The sequence below is a fragment of the Leptosomus discolor genome, chromosome 7, assembly GCF_034619465.1.
Source record: "Leptosomus discolor isolate bLepDis1 chromosome 7, bLepDis1.hap2, whole genome shotgun sequence".
Lineage (NCBI taxonomy): Eukaryota > Metazoa > Chordata > Aves > Leptosomiformes > Leptosomidae > Leptosomus > Leptosomus discolor.
Window position 1 is genome coordinate 39,270,236 of NC_141397.1, and position 12,299 is coordinate 39,282,534.

A 12,299-nucleotide genomic window follows, 5' to 3' on the forward strand; every position below is an offset into this window, starting at 1 on the left:
GCCAAGGTGGGACTTGTGCAGCCGGCGGCTGGGTCGGGAGAGGAGGCGAGGGCAAGGCTGGGCAGCAGTGGAGGCTGCGCTGTCATCGTGGGGAGCCACGGACCTGCTGCCAGCATAGGGGAGCAGAGGGAGGCACCAGCCACGGTCCCTCTTGCTCACCTACTCTGTAACCAGAGCCTCTCATCTGCCTTCTGTGACTGGCATGGCTGCACAGCACCCACCAGCCAGAGCTCAGCTGCTGCTCTCCGACAGGCGAAACTTGGCTCAGGGGCTGCCATGTCGGAGGGTCCCAGCACACCTCTCAAGTTCAACTGGTGTCTCCGTAGCTCTCCCCCTCCCACCAGCACCTCGGCCATTCCCACCGTTCCTGCTGCCGCTGGGAGGAGCAAACACTCCAGCCGTGGTTACAGCCAGCGCAGATAGAGGCCAGAGAACCCAGAGCAGGCGCAGGAGGCTGTAGCCCTACCTTCAGTCAGCAGAGTGACAAGTGGAGCTGTGGTTGCACTGGCCAGCCATGCAGCTGCCCTGGGCAGCCCGGGGACATGGTGTGGCCAGCCTCTGTGCCAGGTTGTTCAGGCAGCGGTGGAGTTACTTTGCAGTAACACTGACCAGCTTGGACAAACGCCTGGAGCCAGCTGCATCCCTCCCTCCTTTAGCAGTAGCAGTCCCAAAACGCCCTTGTGCTAGCCGGGCAGGGAAGGCATGCCTGCTGCCCTGCGGCTCCAGGCTGGCCGGAGGAGGAGCCAGTCAGTAGCCCTTCAGTCCCAGCACTGTGCTACGGGCCTCAGGGCACGCTGTGGCACTCAGCTGCTGGTGCTCAGTTTCTCAATCCCTGCCTGCAGCCAGATCCATGACACTAGCCTTGCTTCTTGCCTCCTGTCTCTCCAAAAGGACCTGAACCACCAAAAAACGGAGCTGGTGTTTGCACTAGTAGGAGCTGCTGCAACTCCTTACAGGGCTGCCTTCTTGCTCGCCGGTGCCTCTGCACAAGTTCAAAGCAAAAAAGGCTTTAAAAGAGGAGGCGGAGGCACTGTGGCAGCCCACCTTGTTCTCAGCCAGGGCCTCCTTGACCAGGTACCATTCACGCTTCACCTTGACCTCCATGGACTCAGGAATGTCAGGTACCAGCCACGCAATCACATATCCGATAAAGAAAACCACGTGCTGGAAGCAAGAAGCATTGCACAAGTTGACCAAGTTGGCAGATCCTCACCCCCTGCCCCAGCGCCGTGCCCTGGGCCACCCTGCAGGGCTTGGCAGCTGGTCCCTCGAACACAACGATGAAGCCCAAGAGTATGGCCAGCAGCTGCCAGTAAGTCAAGGTCAAATTGACGTCCCGGTCCCTAAACACTCTGTATCCATGGGAGCGAAGTGCAGCTGCTACTGCTTCGGTCTGCTTCAGGTGGGTGTCACTGGTGCACGTCGCTACGAGCGCTCTCTGGTCATGGTTCCCAGCCCAGGGCACTAGAGCGCAGCAAGACCAGCCCTTGGCCAGCCTCGGCTGGGACCCAGGCAGTTGCAGGTAGCCCAGCCCTGGCGGACTTTCTCCTTTGCAAAAAGCACCTCCCTCCACAATGGGGGAGCTTTTGCTCCAGCCCCGGGTCAGGCTGAGCAAACAACCCCCCCATGTTACCCCCTGCGTGGGCACATGCTCAGCCCTGGTATGAGCAAGGGCCCAGAGGACCTCAGGAAGGTGGGTGGACAACCTAGACCCGCTAAGGGCCACTGTGCTAAACAAAACATTTAGTGTGGTGGCAGCAGAGAAAAGCAAATCCAAGCCTAAGAGAACAAGAGGAGCCAGATGAGGCGGGAGAGGCAGTCCCACCTGCATGTGGTGTTGCTCTGCAGGACAAAGTCCCATGGAACATATGCCAAAGTGAAGGTCACATAGCAATGCAGGCTGCTGTCATGGACATACTTGTAGGACCCGCGGGGCAGGAAATCGGAGGTGAAGGCGATGAGGAAGGCCTGGGAGCAGGGAGATGTGCTGCAGCAGGTTCTGCAGCTGAGGGATGCCCCATCCCCTGCTGGCAGGACGTCCTCCATGTCCTCTGCTCCTGAGGTGCCTTTCCACCTCTCCTTGCCCTCAGTCTGACAAACCAGACACAAACACTGCTTGGTCTTAGCAGCTTCCTGCTCATGGCACTGTGTCCTGCTCTCACCCCTCAGTTAAACCCAAGCAGGGCCACACACCTTGGAAGGTGGTAGCTTCCCACCACCTGTGGCCAGACCTGCACCTTCTGCAAAGGTGGACCCTCCCCAGGCACTGCAGCTCCCCTCATCACAGTGTCCTGCAGTGCCCAAATGAGGTTTTTTTTCCCCTAATTCCCCTGCTCTGCTTGCAGCCCCTCACCACCCACCTGGCTACCCGGCACATGTTGCTGATGACAGTCAGGTGAGCAATGGCCTCCAGGATGGAGAACCAGCTGCTGATGCCCTGTGCCCACACAGTGGTAGTCACAGATGAACTTGCAGGCACCAAGGCAGATCTCCACCCAGTTGCTGAGCAGGGCAAAAATGGGTGTCAAGGGACAGGCTGCCACAAAGATGGTGATGAAGCCAAACCGCAGACCGGGGGGAAGAGGAGGAGGAGCCAAGAGGGACAGGACAGCAGCGGCAGCATCTCACAGCCCTATCCCACAGGGAGCTGGGCAGCCCTTCTCCCTCCAGCACCCATGGGCTGCTCAGGGCAAAAGCTCCCATGGCTGTCCTTCCTCTGGGGAGCTCCTGCAGCTCCAGCAGCTGGTGGGCCATCACCCAGGGCTCCTGCTCCATCAGGACCGTCTTCCCCTCCTCGCCTGCCTTCTTGGTAGAGAGGAGCTTATGCTTGTGCCACCAGCACTTCAGCTTCCCGGGGAGACAAGAGGGGCCGTGTCCTCCACTGCAGCCAGCCAGCACCCTCAACACCCCATCAGCGGAGCCCCTAAGCCCCCATGCTGCGCAGGCTCGGGGGCACGTGCTGGCCCTGGCGAGCCATGGTGTACTCACAGGATGGCCACCTCCTGCACATTGTGGATGATCTGCTTCCCCACCAAGGCAACCATCTGCCCCTGCACCAGCTCAATGAAGCACCTGACTGGGTTGCACTGTGGGGAGAGACAGGCCCTCAGCTCGCTGGGTCCAGCACATGGGGATCAGAGGACCCCAAGGATGAGAAGTTGTCCCTGCAGTGCTCACCAGCCAGGGCGGCAGGTGTGGCTGTATCTCTCCCACCTGGCACTCACCTCCTCACTGCGGATGCCCAGAAAACTCAGGTAGTTCCCGGGGTAGCCAGTGAACCTCTGGGAGCCATGGCAGAGTCGTGAGGGGGGGACCACAGGCGCTGAGCCCAGGGATGCATCTGGAGCAGCCCTGGGGAAGGAAGGGCATTTTCTAGTTCACCCAGAGCCCTCTTCGCCCTTGCCAAGGGGAACACAGGCGCTGGCGGTGTGTGCCTCTGATGGTGAGGGTCCCCAGGTCCCAAACTGGGACCAGCTGCACCAGTTAGCCCACAGAAGGCTGGCAATGCCCTCCTTCTCAGGCTGCCTGTGGCCCTATGAGGGCTCCCACTCTCTGGTGACACTGTTCCCCACACCCGCCACAGTGCTCCCTGCCCATGATGGCAGCAGCACTCCCCTGTCCTTCAGCCATGCAAAGCCTGGACACCATGGGGGCTGCAGGAAATGGGAGAGACTCCTGCTCCCCGCAAAGGCCTTACTTGCCCTTGAAGAAGACAATGTAAATGGGAGAGGAGTAGAAGGTGACAAACTGGAGATGAACACTTGGAAGGTGAAGGTGTCCTTGTACTTGGCCTGGGCGTGATGCACCTCTGCCAAGGAGAAGCACAGGGACGTGGCCCTACACTGCTCCAGGATGCTCTTCCACATCATTGCAGAAGTGACTCCACATCACTCGGCTCTAACCAACACCCCACAGCCCAGGGTCCCCAAACCTGCTGCAGTAGAATCATAGAATCATTCAGGTTGGAAAAGACCTTTGAGAGCATCAAGTCCAACCATCGACCCTACTCTACCAAGTACACCCCTAAGCCGTATCTCCAAGCACCACATCTAAACAATCCTTAAACACATTGAGGGATGGTGACTCAGCCACCTCCCTGGGCAGCCTATTCCAATGCCTGACAACCCTTTGAGTGAAAACGTTTCTCCTAATGTCAAGCCTAAACCTACCCTGGCGCAGCTTGAGTCCGTTCCCTCTTGTTCTATCATTAAATACCTGTGAGAAGAGACCAGCACCCACCTCACTACAGCCTCCTTTCAGGTAGTTGTAGAGAGTGATAAGGTCTCCCCTCAGCCTCCTCTTCTCCAGACTAAACAACCCGAGTTCCCTCAGCTGCTCCTCATAAGCCCTGTTCTCCAGGTCCTTCACCAGCTTTGTTGCCCTTCTCTGGACACACTCCAGCACGTCAATGTCCTCCTTGTAGTGAGGGGCCCAAAACTGCACACAGCATTCGAGGTGCGGCCCCACCAATGCCGAGTACAGGGGCGCAATCACCTCCCTACTCCTGCTGGCCACACCATTTCTGATACAGGCCAGGATGCTGTTGGCCTTCTTGGCCACCTGGGCACACTGCTGGCTCATGTTCAGCCAGCTGTCAATCAACACCCCCATGTCCCTCTCTGCCAGGCAGCTTTCCAGCCACTCACCCAGAAGCCTCTAGCGCTGCATGGGGTTGTCGTGGCCCAAGTGCAGGACCTGGGACTTGGCCTCTTTGAACCTCATACAATTGGCCTCAGCCCATCGATCCAGCCTGTCCAGATCCCTCTGCAAAGCCTTCCTACCCTTGAGGAGATCAACACTCCCACCCAATTTAGTGTCATCTGCAAACTTACTAAGGGTGAATTCTATCCCTTCATCGAGATCATTGATAAATATGTTAAACAGAAGTGGCCCTAGTATTGACCCCTGCAGAACACCACTTGTGACCGGCCACCAGCTGGATTTAACTCCATTGATCACCACTCTCTGGGCCCGGCTATCCAGCCAGTGTTTTACCCAGCAGAGCATATGCTCATCCAAGCCATGAGCAGCCCATTTCTTCACTAGAATTCTGTGGGAAACAGTGTCAAAGGCTTTATGGAGGTTGAGGTAAACAATATCCACAGCCTTTCTTTCATCCATCATCTTGTCATAGAAGGGGATTTGGTTTGTTAAGCAGGACCTGCCTTTCATAAACCCATGTTGACTGGGCCTGATCACCTAGTAGCTCTGTAAATGACTCGTGACAGCACTCCAGATGATCTGCTCCATGACCTTCCCTGGCACCGAGGTGAGACTGACAGGTCTGTCATTGCACGGATCCTCCTTTTGGCCTTTCTTGTAGATGGGTGTCACATTTGCTATTCTCCAGTCCACTGGGACCTCCCCTGTCAGCCAGGACTTCTGGTAGATGATGAAAAGAGGCTTGGTGAGCACATCCACCAACTCTTTCAGTACTCTTGGATGTAGCCCATCTGGCCCCATAGACTGTGGGCATCTAAGTGGCGTAGTAGGTCACTGACCACTTCCTCTGTAATTGTGAAGGCCACATTCTGGCCCCCCTCCCCGTCTTCCAGCTCAAGGGGCTGGGTGTCTAGGGAACAACTAGTTCTACTACTAAAGGCTGAGGCAAAGAAGGCATTCAGCACCTCAGCCTTTTCCTCATCCTTTGGCACTGTGTTTCCCCCTCTATCTAGTAAAGGACGAAGAGTCTCCCTAGCCCTCCTTTGGTGTTGATGTATTCAGAGAAACATTTTTTTATTGACCTTAGCAACTGTAGCTAGTTTAAGTTCTAATTGGGCTTTGGCTCCCCTAATTTTCTCCCTACATATCCTCACTACTTCTTTATAGTCCTCTTGAGGGACCTGCCCCCTCTTCCAAAGGTCATAAACTCTCCTTTTGTTCCAAAGGTTCACCCAGGCCGGTTGTCTTCCCCGCCGACTCGGTTTTGGGCACATGGGGACAGCCTGCTCCTGCACCTTTAAGACTTCCTTCTTGAAGTATGTCCAGCCTTCCAGGACACCTTTACCCTTCAGGGCTGCCTCCCAAGGGACTTGGTCAACAGTCCCCTGAACAGGCCAAAGTTTGCCCTCAAGAAGTCCAAGACAGCAGTTTTACCGACCCCCCCTCCATACTTCCCCAAGGATTGAAAACTCTATCATTTCATGATCACTGTGCCCTAGACAGCCTCCAGCCTCTACTTCCCCCACAAGATCTCTGCTCACAAGGAGCAGGTCCAGGAGGGCACCTTCCCTGGTTGGCTCCCTTACCAGTGGTGTCAGGAAGTTATCTTCCACACACTCCAGGAACCTCTGGGACTGTTACCTCTCTGCTGTACTGTATTTCCAGCAGATATCTGGAAAACTAAAGTCCCCCATGAGAACAAGGGGTAGCAATCATGAAACTTCTCCCAACTGCTTATGAAACATTCTATCCACCTCTTCATCCTGGTTGGGTGGTCTGTAACAGATTCCCATCATGATCAGCCTTGTTTGCCTTACTGCTGATACTTACCCATAGTAACTCAACCCTATCATCACTGTCATTAATTTGTGTTCATTCATACATCTCCCTAATATAGAGGGCCCACCACCTCTTCTTCCTCACCTGTCCCTTCTGAGAAGTTGGCAGCCATTGATTGCAGCGCTCCAGTTGTGGGAGTCATCCCACCAGGTTTCTGTGAAGGCAGCTATATCATAGTTTTCTTGCTGCAGAATGGTCTCCAACTCCTCCTGCTTATTGCCCATGCTGCATGCATTAGTATAGATGCACTTCAGCGGAGCTAACGATCCTGCCTTTGTTTTGGGAGAAGAAGCCCTAATTCCTACCCGACCATGCTGTACCCTTGAAGGCACCTGTCACTCGTGCAGAGTTTGGAGATGCCCATCTGCTTTGCACCAAAAAATAATCTTCCTCCTCTCCACTCAGGACAAACAGGCTTTGTGTCTCATTAAATACAACAAAATTCTCCCACATGCTTTTCTCACCCACACCTCAAAAGCCAGCTTGAATATTTTCACTGAAAACCCTCAGAAAAGCTCAAGCAGAAGTTAAACCCTACACACTTTTATTTTTTTTTTTCCTTGCTGCCAAAACACTTTTCACTGAAGGTCTTATTTTCCCAGCTCTCCTCCTCTCCTCCATAAAGCCATCATCCACCTGCATATCGGCCAGCCTTCCCTGTGGGGCTGCGGATGGAGCTCACATCCCAGCAGCAAACTCAGTGGGTTTGGTGCTCTGCCCTTACTGACCGCTCCCTCCCGTCACCCTCCAGCTTGCAGGACCCTCACCAGCTTGCCCCACTTGGTGAGGAAATGAGCCAGGGAAATAGAGATCTTGGAGAGGATGAGGATGAAGATGAGGTTCACCACCAAGTGGGATGCCTACAGGGAGAAGCAACACGCAGAGCACAGCGAGTGGCGAGCAAGCCCAGCAAGTGAAGCAGGTCTGGGTGTGGCTCAAGCCACCTCTTACCGAAGCCACAAACCAGAAGTACCCCAAGCTGGAGAGGAGGATGGCAACCACCACCCGGTAGATGGTAACAGAGACCACTAACACCACCATGGCAACTTGCAAACACAGTGTGTGGGTTATGAGCAGCTTGTACTGGGAAGGAAAACTCCACCATTAAAGGAGGACACTACAAGTGCCAGGGGAGCTCCAGGGTGGGCAGCTGAGTCTGGCCACAGCAGAGTGCAGGCTGAGCCAGCAGAGAGCCATGGGTTCCACCACGGGCCAGGGACACCCATGTTCATCACTAGCTTAACCCGTGCTCTCCTACCCCAAACCGATCCCATCCCACCATGTCCCACTGGCCCAGGACAGATGCTGGGCAGATGCTACTTCAGCCCCTGCAATCTTACCATCATTAGAATGACCACTGAACCAGCCAAAATCCAATGGAGGCAGCTGTGAGTGTGGAAATATGGCTCCTCCACCCCTGTTATAGGGTTTATTATTGTCATGGGAGCCATAACCATGAACTGGGGCCATGGCCGCTCCTGGGAAAGAGGGAGAAGGGCATCACAGGTGCCCAGTGGCTTTGGTCCATGTGGTTTTGGGAGGTGCTACAGAGGGCCAGGCCCCACCTCGATGTCCTCAAACTCAGAGCAGTCCCAGTGGTGAGCCAGAGATGTGTTGGTCTGCTTCCAGAACTCCAGGAACAGCGCTGCCCACAGGGACATGAAGATGCTGAAGAAGATGGTCCCACCATGGTCAAAGAGCCATCTGGCCTGAGGGATGGGCAGGAGACCAGGCAGGGCAGTGGCGGCTGCCCTCTGCACAGCTGCCGTAGTGAATGCCAGGTCCTTGGTGTCCCTGGGCCATGGGCCAGTGGGGAGGGAAGGTGGAAGGGGCCACCTGGGAGCCTTCACTTGGGAGGGAAGGGTGGGGAGATGGGGTGGGAGAGGAAGCACCGGGGCAGCAGGGCTGAGGTGGGGAGGCAGACTGGCATGCCACAGGCTAATGTTAGGATGGGGATCTCCACCCTGTCCTGGAGCTGCCCTCCAGGACCTCACCATGAATGTGCTGTAGATTTTGGAGAGCTGACAGGCCTTGCAGAGGGGACACATCCAGTACTGCTCTTCACTTGTGTCAATCTCCTGCCTGTGGCTAAGGAAGCAGCAGCCAGCAGCCTGTCAGGGGTTGGTCTTTCCCACTGCTTCCCATTGGACTGTTCACCAGCAGTTTTGCACCAAGTGTTGCAGTTGAGCCCTGGTAGCCAGGCAGCGCTGGCACATCGGGGTGCAGGCACGTCCCACCGCCCTGGGCGCAAAGTGCACACAGCCCCGGGGAAGGGGAGAGCAGGGAGGTCGGGGCATTTACGAAGGTGTGTCCGTAATGAACGCCACTGTCCCCCACCACTGTGGCAGGCAAGAGCCATCCTGAGTAGAAGCCTAGAGACAGTGGGATGGGGAGTATGAGTTCTGAAGCCTTCCACCACGGCCACCGAGCCAAGAGTGGCCCCAGCCACCAGGGATGACACCTGCTCAAGTCCAGCATAGTACCAGCCTAAAACCATGTAGGGTTTGGAGGACCCAGGCACAGACCTGGGGCTGCAAAGTACCCGTCAGGCTCTAGCTAGTCCTTTTAGGATACATGGGGCATGGATCATGGTGCCACCACTCACTGCCCTTGAAACAGCTGGGACCTGCTACTCGCTGCCAGTGGCCCCTTACCCTGCACCATGAGGCCGAGGGAGCCATTGTCTGGGAGAGGCAAGGGCTGCTCTGGAGCAGGCAGGACTCACCCAGCCAGGTGAAGCAGAAAGCAACTTTCTCCCCAAAGTACATGCCGATGTGACCTAGTGGCTGGTACTTGCTCCACTTCCCCCACCTGGCCCAATACTGGAAGACGGCTTGGCGCTGCTTGAGGCTGCCACTCAGCACACGTGACCCAGTGATGGAGAAGCCAGGGCCCCCCTCCCCACCCCAGAAACCAGGTCTAGTCCATGCCCGAGCCCTCCATGTCCAAAAGACGTGGCAAACCAAGCTCCCCCAGCTCTCAGTTTCGGAACTGTAAACACCTCAAGAAGCCAAGGTAAGAGATGAGGTCCTCATGCGATGGCCAACACTGGCTCAGACACACAGGAGTTGAATAATGAGCCAGCAAGATGCTTTCTGCGCTTTCTGCACTTTCTGCAGAGGTGGTGGGACTGGGAGGGTGTTGCAGCAGCACGAACAGCAGCCAGGCAGGGAGGACACTGCACATGAAGTGAAAGGAAAAAGTTCTTCTCTTCCAGTGCATCCTCCACCTAAAAAAGGAGCCTGGGAATCTCCGTGTGTCCTTCATCAATGTATTTTGTTATCGTGAAGACTGTTACTGATGAGGGGCAAGAGCTCTTGGTTCATTTTTGTGCCCCCCAAGTCAGATGTTTGTGTTTTAGCTGACTTGGTGGTTGCACTCCAAAGATGATGGCTAAAAGCCACCAGCAGTACTGCCAACAGCAAGGACTACACGTCAGCCAGGGAAACCAGATCTGTCAGTAACAGAGTGGGGTAAATGCGTTCCTATTTCTCCAAATCTTTGTGGGGGAGGCTGGCCCAGTCCATTACCACCATCACACGATGTGCCCATAGCCACAGCCTTTTACACTCTAGGTCAGAATTTGTTGCTGAACAGTGAGGAACTGGAGTTGGCCTTTCTAATGATCCCAGGTTACTCCTCAGAAATGACACAGCTCTTCATCGTTACTTTCAAGACAGGTGGTGTAAAAGAAGAAATGTCAGACATCCTCAGTTTCTCAAACCACCACACGATCCTGGCCAACAGCAAGGTGGGCAAAACACCTCATTGCAGAAGCCATTGACAACCTGCACCAGCAGAACTTTTCTGATACAAGAGCTCCTTCTGGGCATCAATCGAGCAGGAGGAAGACATCTGTGAACTTCACCTAAAACCATTAGAAACCTGCCCCTCAGAGCAAGGAGGTCATGGCCAGCTGGGGACATTTTGGGTGGTGCCTCCATCGTCGGACAGGGTGCTTCTCTATCGTCAGACAGGGCAGCAGGATGGAAGGCAGCTCAGATGCGTGGTGGCCCAACGAAACCTTTGAGGCCGACGTGCAGTGACCAGCACATCTGCTAACACCAACACGCCATCACTACCAGCTCTGCTCCAATCCCTAACAGAGGGAAGGGATTCACTTCCTTAAAAAAACAGCCAGAATTTGCATTTTTTTGCCAGAGAACTTGCAAACCCACACACCCCTTGAACAGCTTTCATATTGAAGATACCTGTTTCACTGCTATGTTCCTCCACAAGTGTTATGGACCACGTTGGAAATGTATCATCTCAGACACCCCACAGGTTCACTGAACAGAGAGGTCCTAAAGGCTGGCAGGCACGGCACTCTCCCCCATGCCTGCTGCCAACCCGCTCACTCAGTCCTTCTCCTGGCCAGCACACATCGAAACACCTACGCCAGCCCAGCCCAGGCAGCGACGGCTCCCCTGGGCCGATGGCACAACTGTTAGACAAACACAGCAGTGGACGGCAGGGGCTTCCAGGGAGGTTTTCCAGCCACTGGAAGAATGAAGTTCAATTGCCCAGATCAAACATGGGTGCAGAGGGATGGCAATGCCATGTTGCTGTATTTAGTGGAAGCAGGACACAATTCATAGTTTCCTGAGTGCAAACACTGTCTGTAATAAAGCACCACCAAACCCTTACCTTGCTAACAAGTAGCATTAATATATTTACTGCATTCAGATCAGTTGTATTAATTTAGTATTAACAACAAGCAAATGATGATGCTAAGACAACATCAAATACATCAGCCAGAGAACAGTCTTGACTAATTCCTAAATACTGCAAGAGGCTGTATTCACAGAAGTGCTTGAGGACTCCTACCACAAAGCCTGCTCCAGCAGGCACTGACAGCTTGAAGACGACAGCTGTCATTCAGCAGAGCTCAAATAACAAATGACAGACAGATGTACAGCAGCAAAACAAGCAGCAGCTCTCACTGCACTGTGGTAATCCTGCCCTCTCCTCCCCCATCCGAATAAAGCCCTTTTGAGCCCCGATAGAGAGCCATGTCTCATCCCTTTCCAGATGGACGCTGCCAAAACCGCAGCCCAGCACACAGCCCTCCGGGCTGGTGGGCTTTACAGAGAGCTCCTACCAAGGGACCGCAACAGTGTTTGTAAAGTGAAAGGCATCTTTGAAGTCACACTACATCAACGGCTCCCTCTAGGGTAGACCCACTCATTTTCAATAAAAATCAGAACATCCACGGAGCCTTTCAGCTTCACTTCAGGCAGTTATGTTCAGTATGACCACTGAGGAGCTGCAGGCCACCGGCCAGCACTCCCCAATTCTGGAAGCAGCCTCGGCTTCAGCCCAGGAAGGAGCAACAGACCTCAGCACCTGCTGCACTTCACAGTGACAAATCCTGGGAAACCGGGAGGCAAATGAAGCCACAACCACCCATAAAGGACCTGGAAGCATGGATTAGTGCCCTCACCTCCTCAAGCTGTTTGTCCCCAAACCTCTAATGAGTTTGTAACTGTCTTTAAAAAAAAAAACCCTAAAAATTGCCATGGAAATGCCAACCTTCCCCTGCCCCCATAAGTTTTACAAGCAGGTATTTAGCACCGACTTAACAACTGACAACTTGTACGGGCACGGCCATCAGATCTTCCCCACGTCAACCCCACCACCGTCTTTTCCCATTTTCACAGATCACAGTTGAGCCTGGATCTGGAAGTGATGCATTACCAACAGAAGGTGTGTCACAGAGTCAGCAAGCACCTCCAGTCCGTTGCAAACACTTGCTGGCAAACTCCCCCCCATAAACAACTGACACAAGCACAAGGAAC

At 54.6% G+C, this 12,299-nt stretch overlaps 1 protein-coding gene across 1 annotated transcript; it reads right to left on the reverse strand.

The window, feature by feature from the left end:
- Positions 1-927: 927 nt before the first annotated feature.
- Positions 928-10,445, reverse strand: ANO7 (anoctamin 7). The gene is given in 17 exon segments (XM_086468556.1): positions 928-1,164; positions 1,262-1,607; positions 1,826-1,968; positions 2,369-2,453; positions 2,455-2,623; positions 2,682-2,881; positions 2,989-3,086; positions 3,225-3,279; positions 3,698-3,752; positions 3,755-3,808; positions 7,277-7,361; positions 7,453-7,546; positions 7,837-7,979; positions 8,067-8,263; positions 8,739-8,873; positions 9,227-9,351; positions 10,387-10,445. Coding segments are annotated over 17 exon segments (2,280 nt in total).
- Between the last annotated feature and the right edge of the window lie 1,854 nt (positions 10,446-12,299).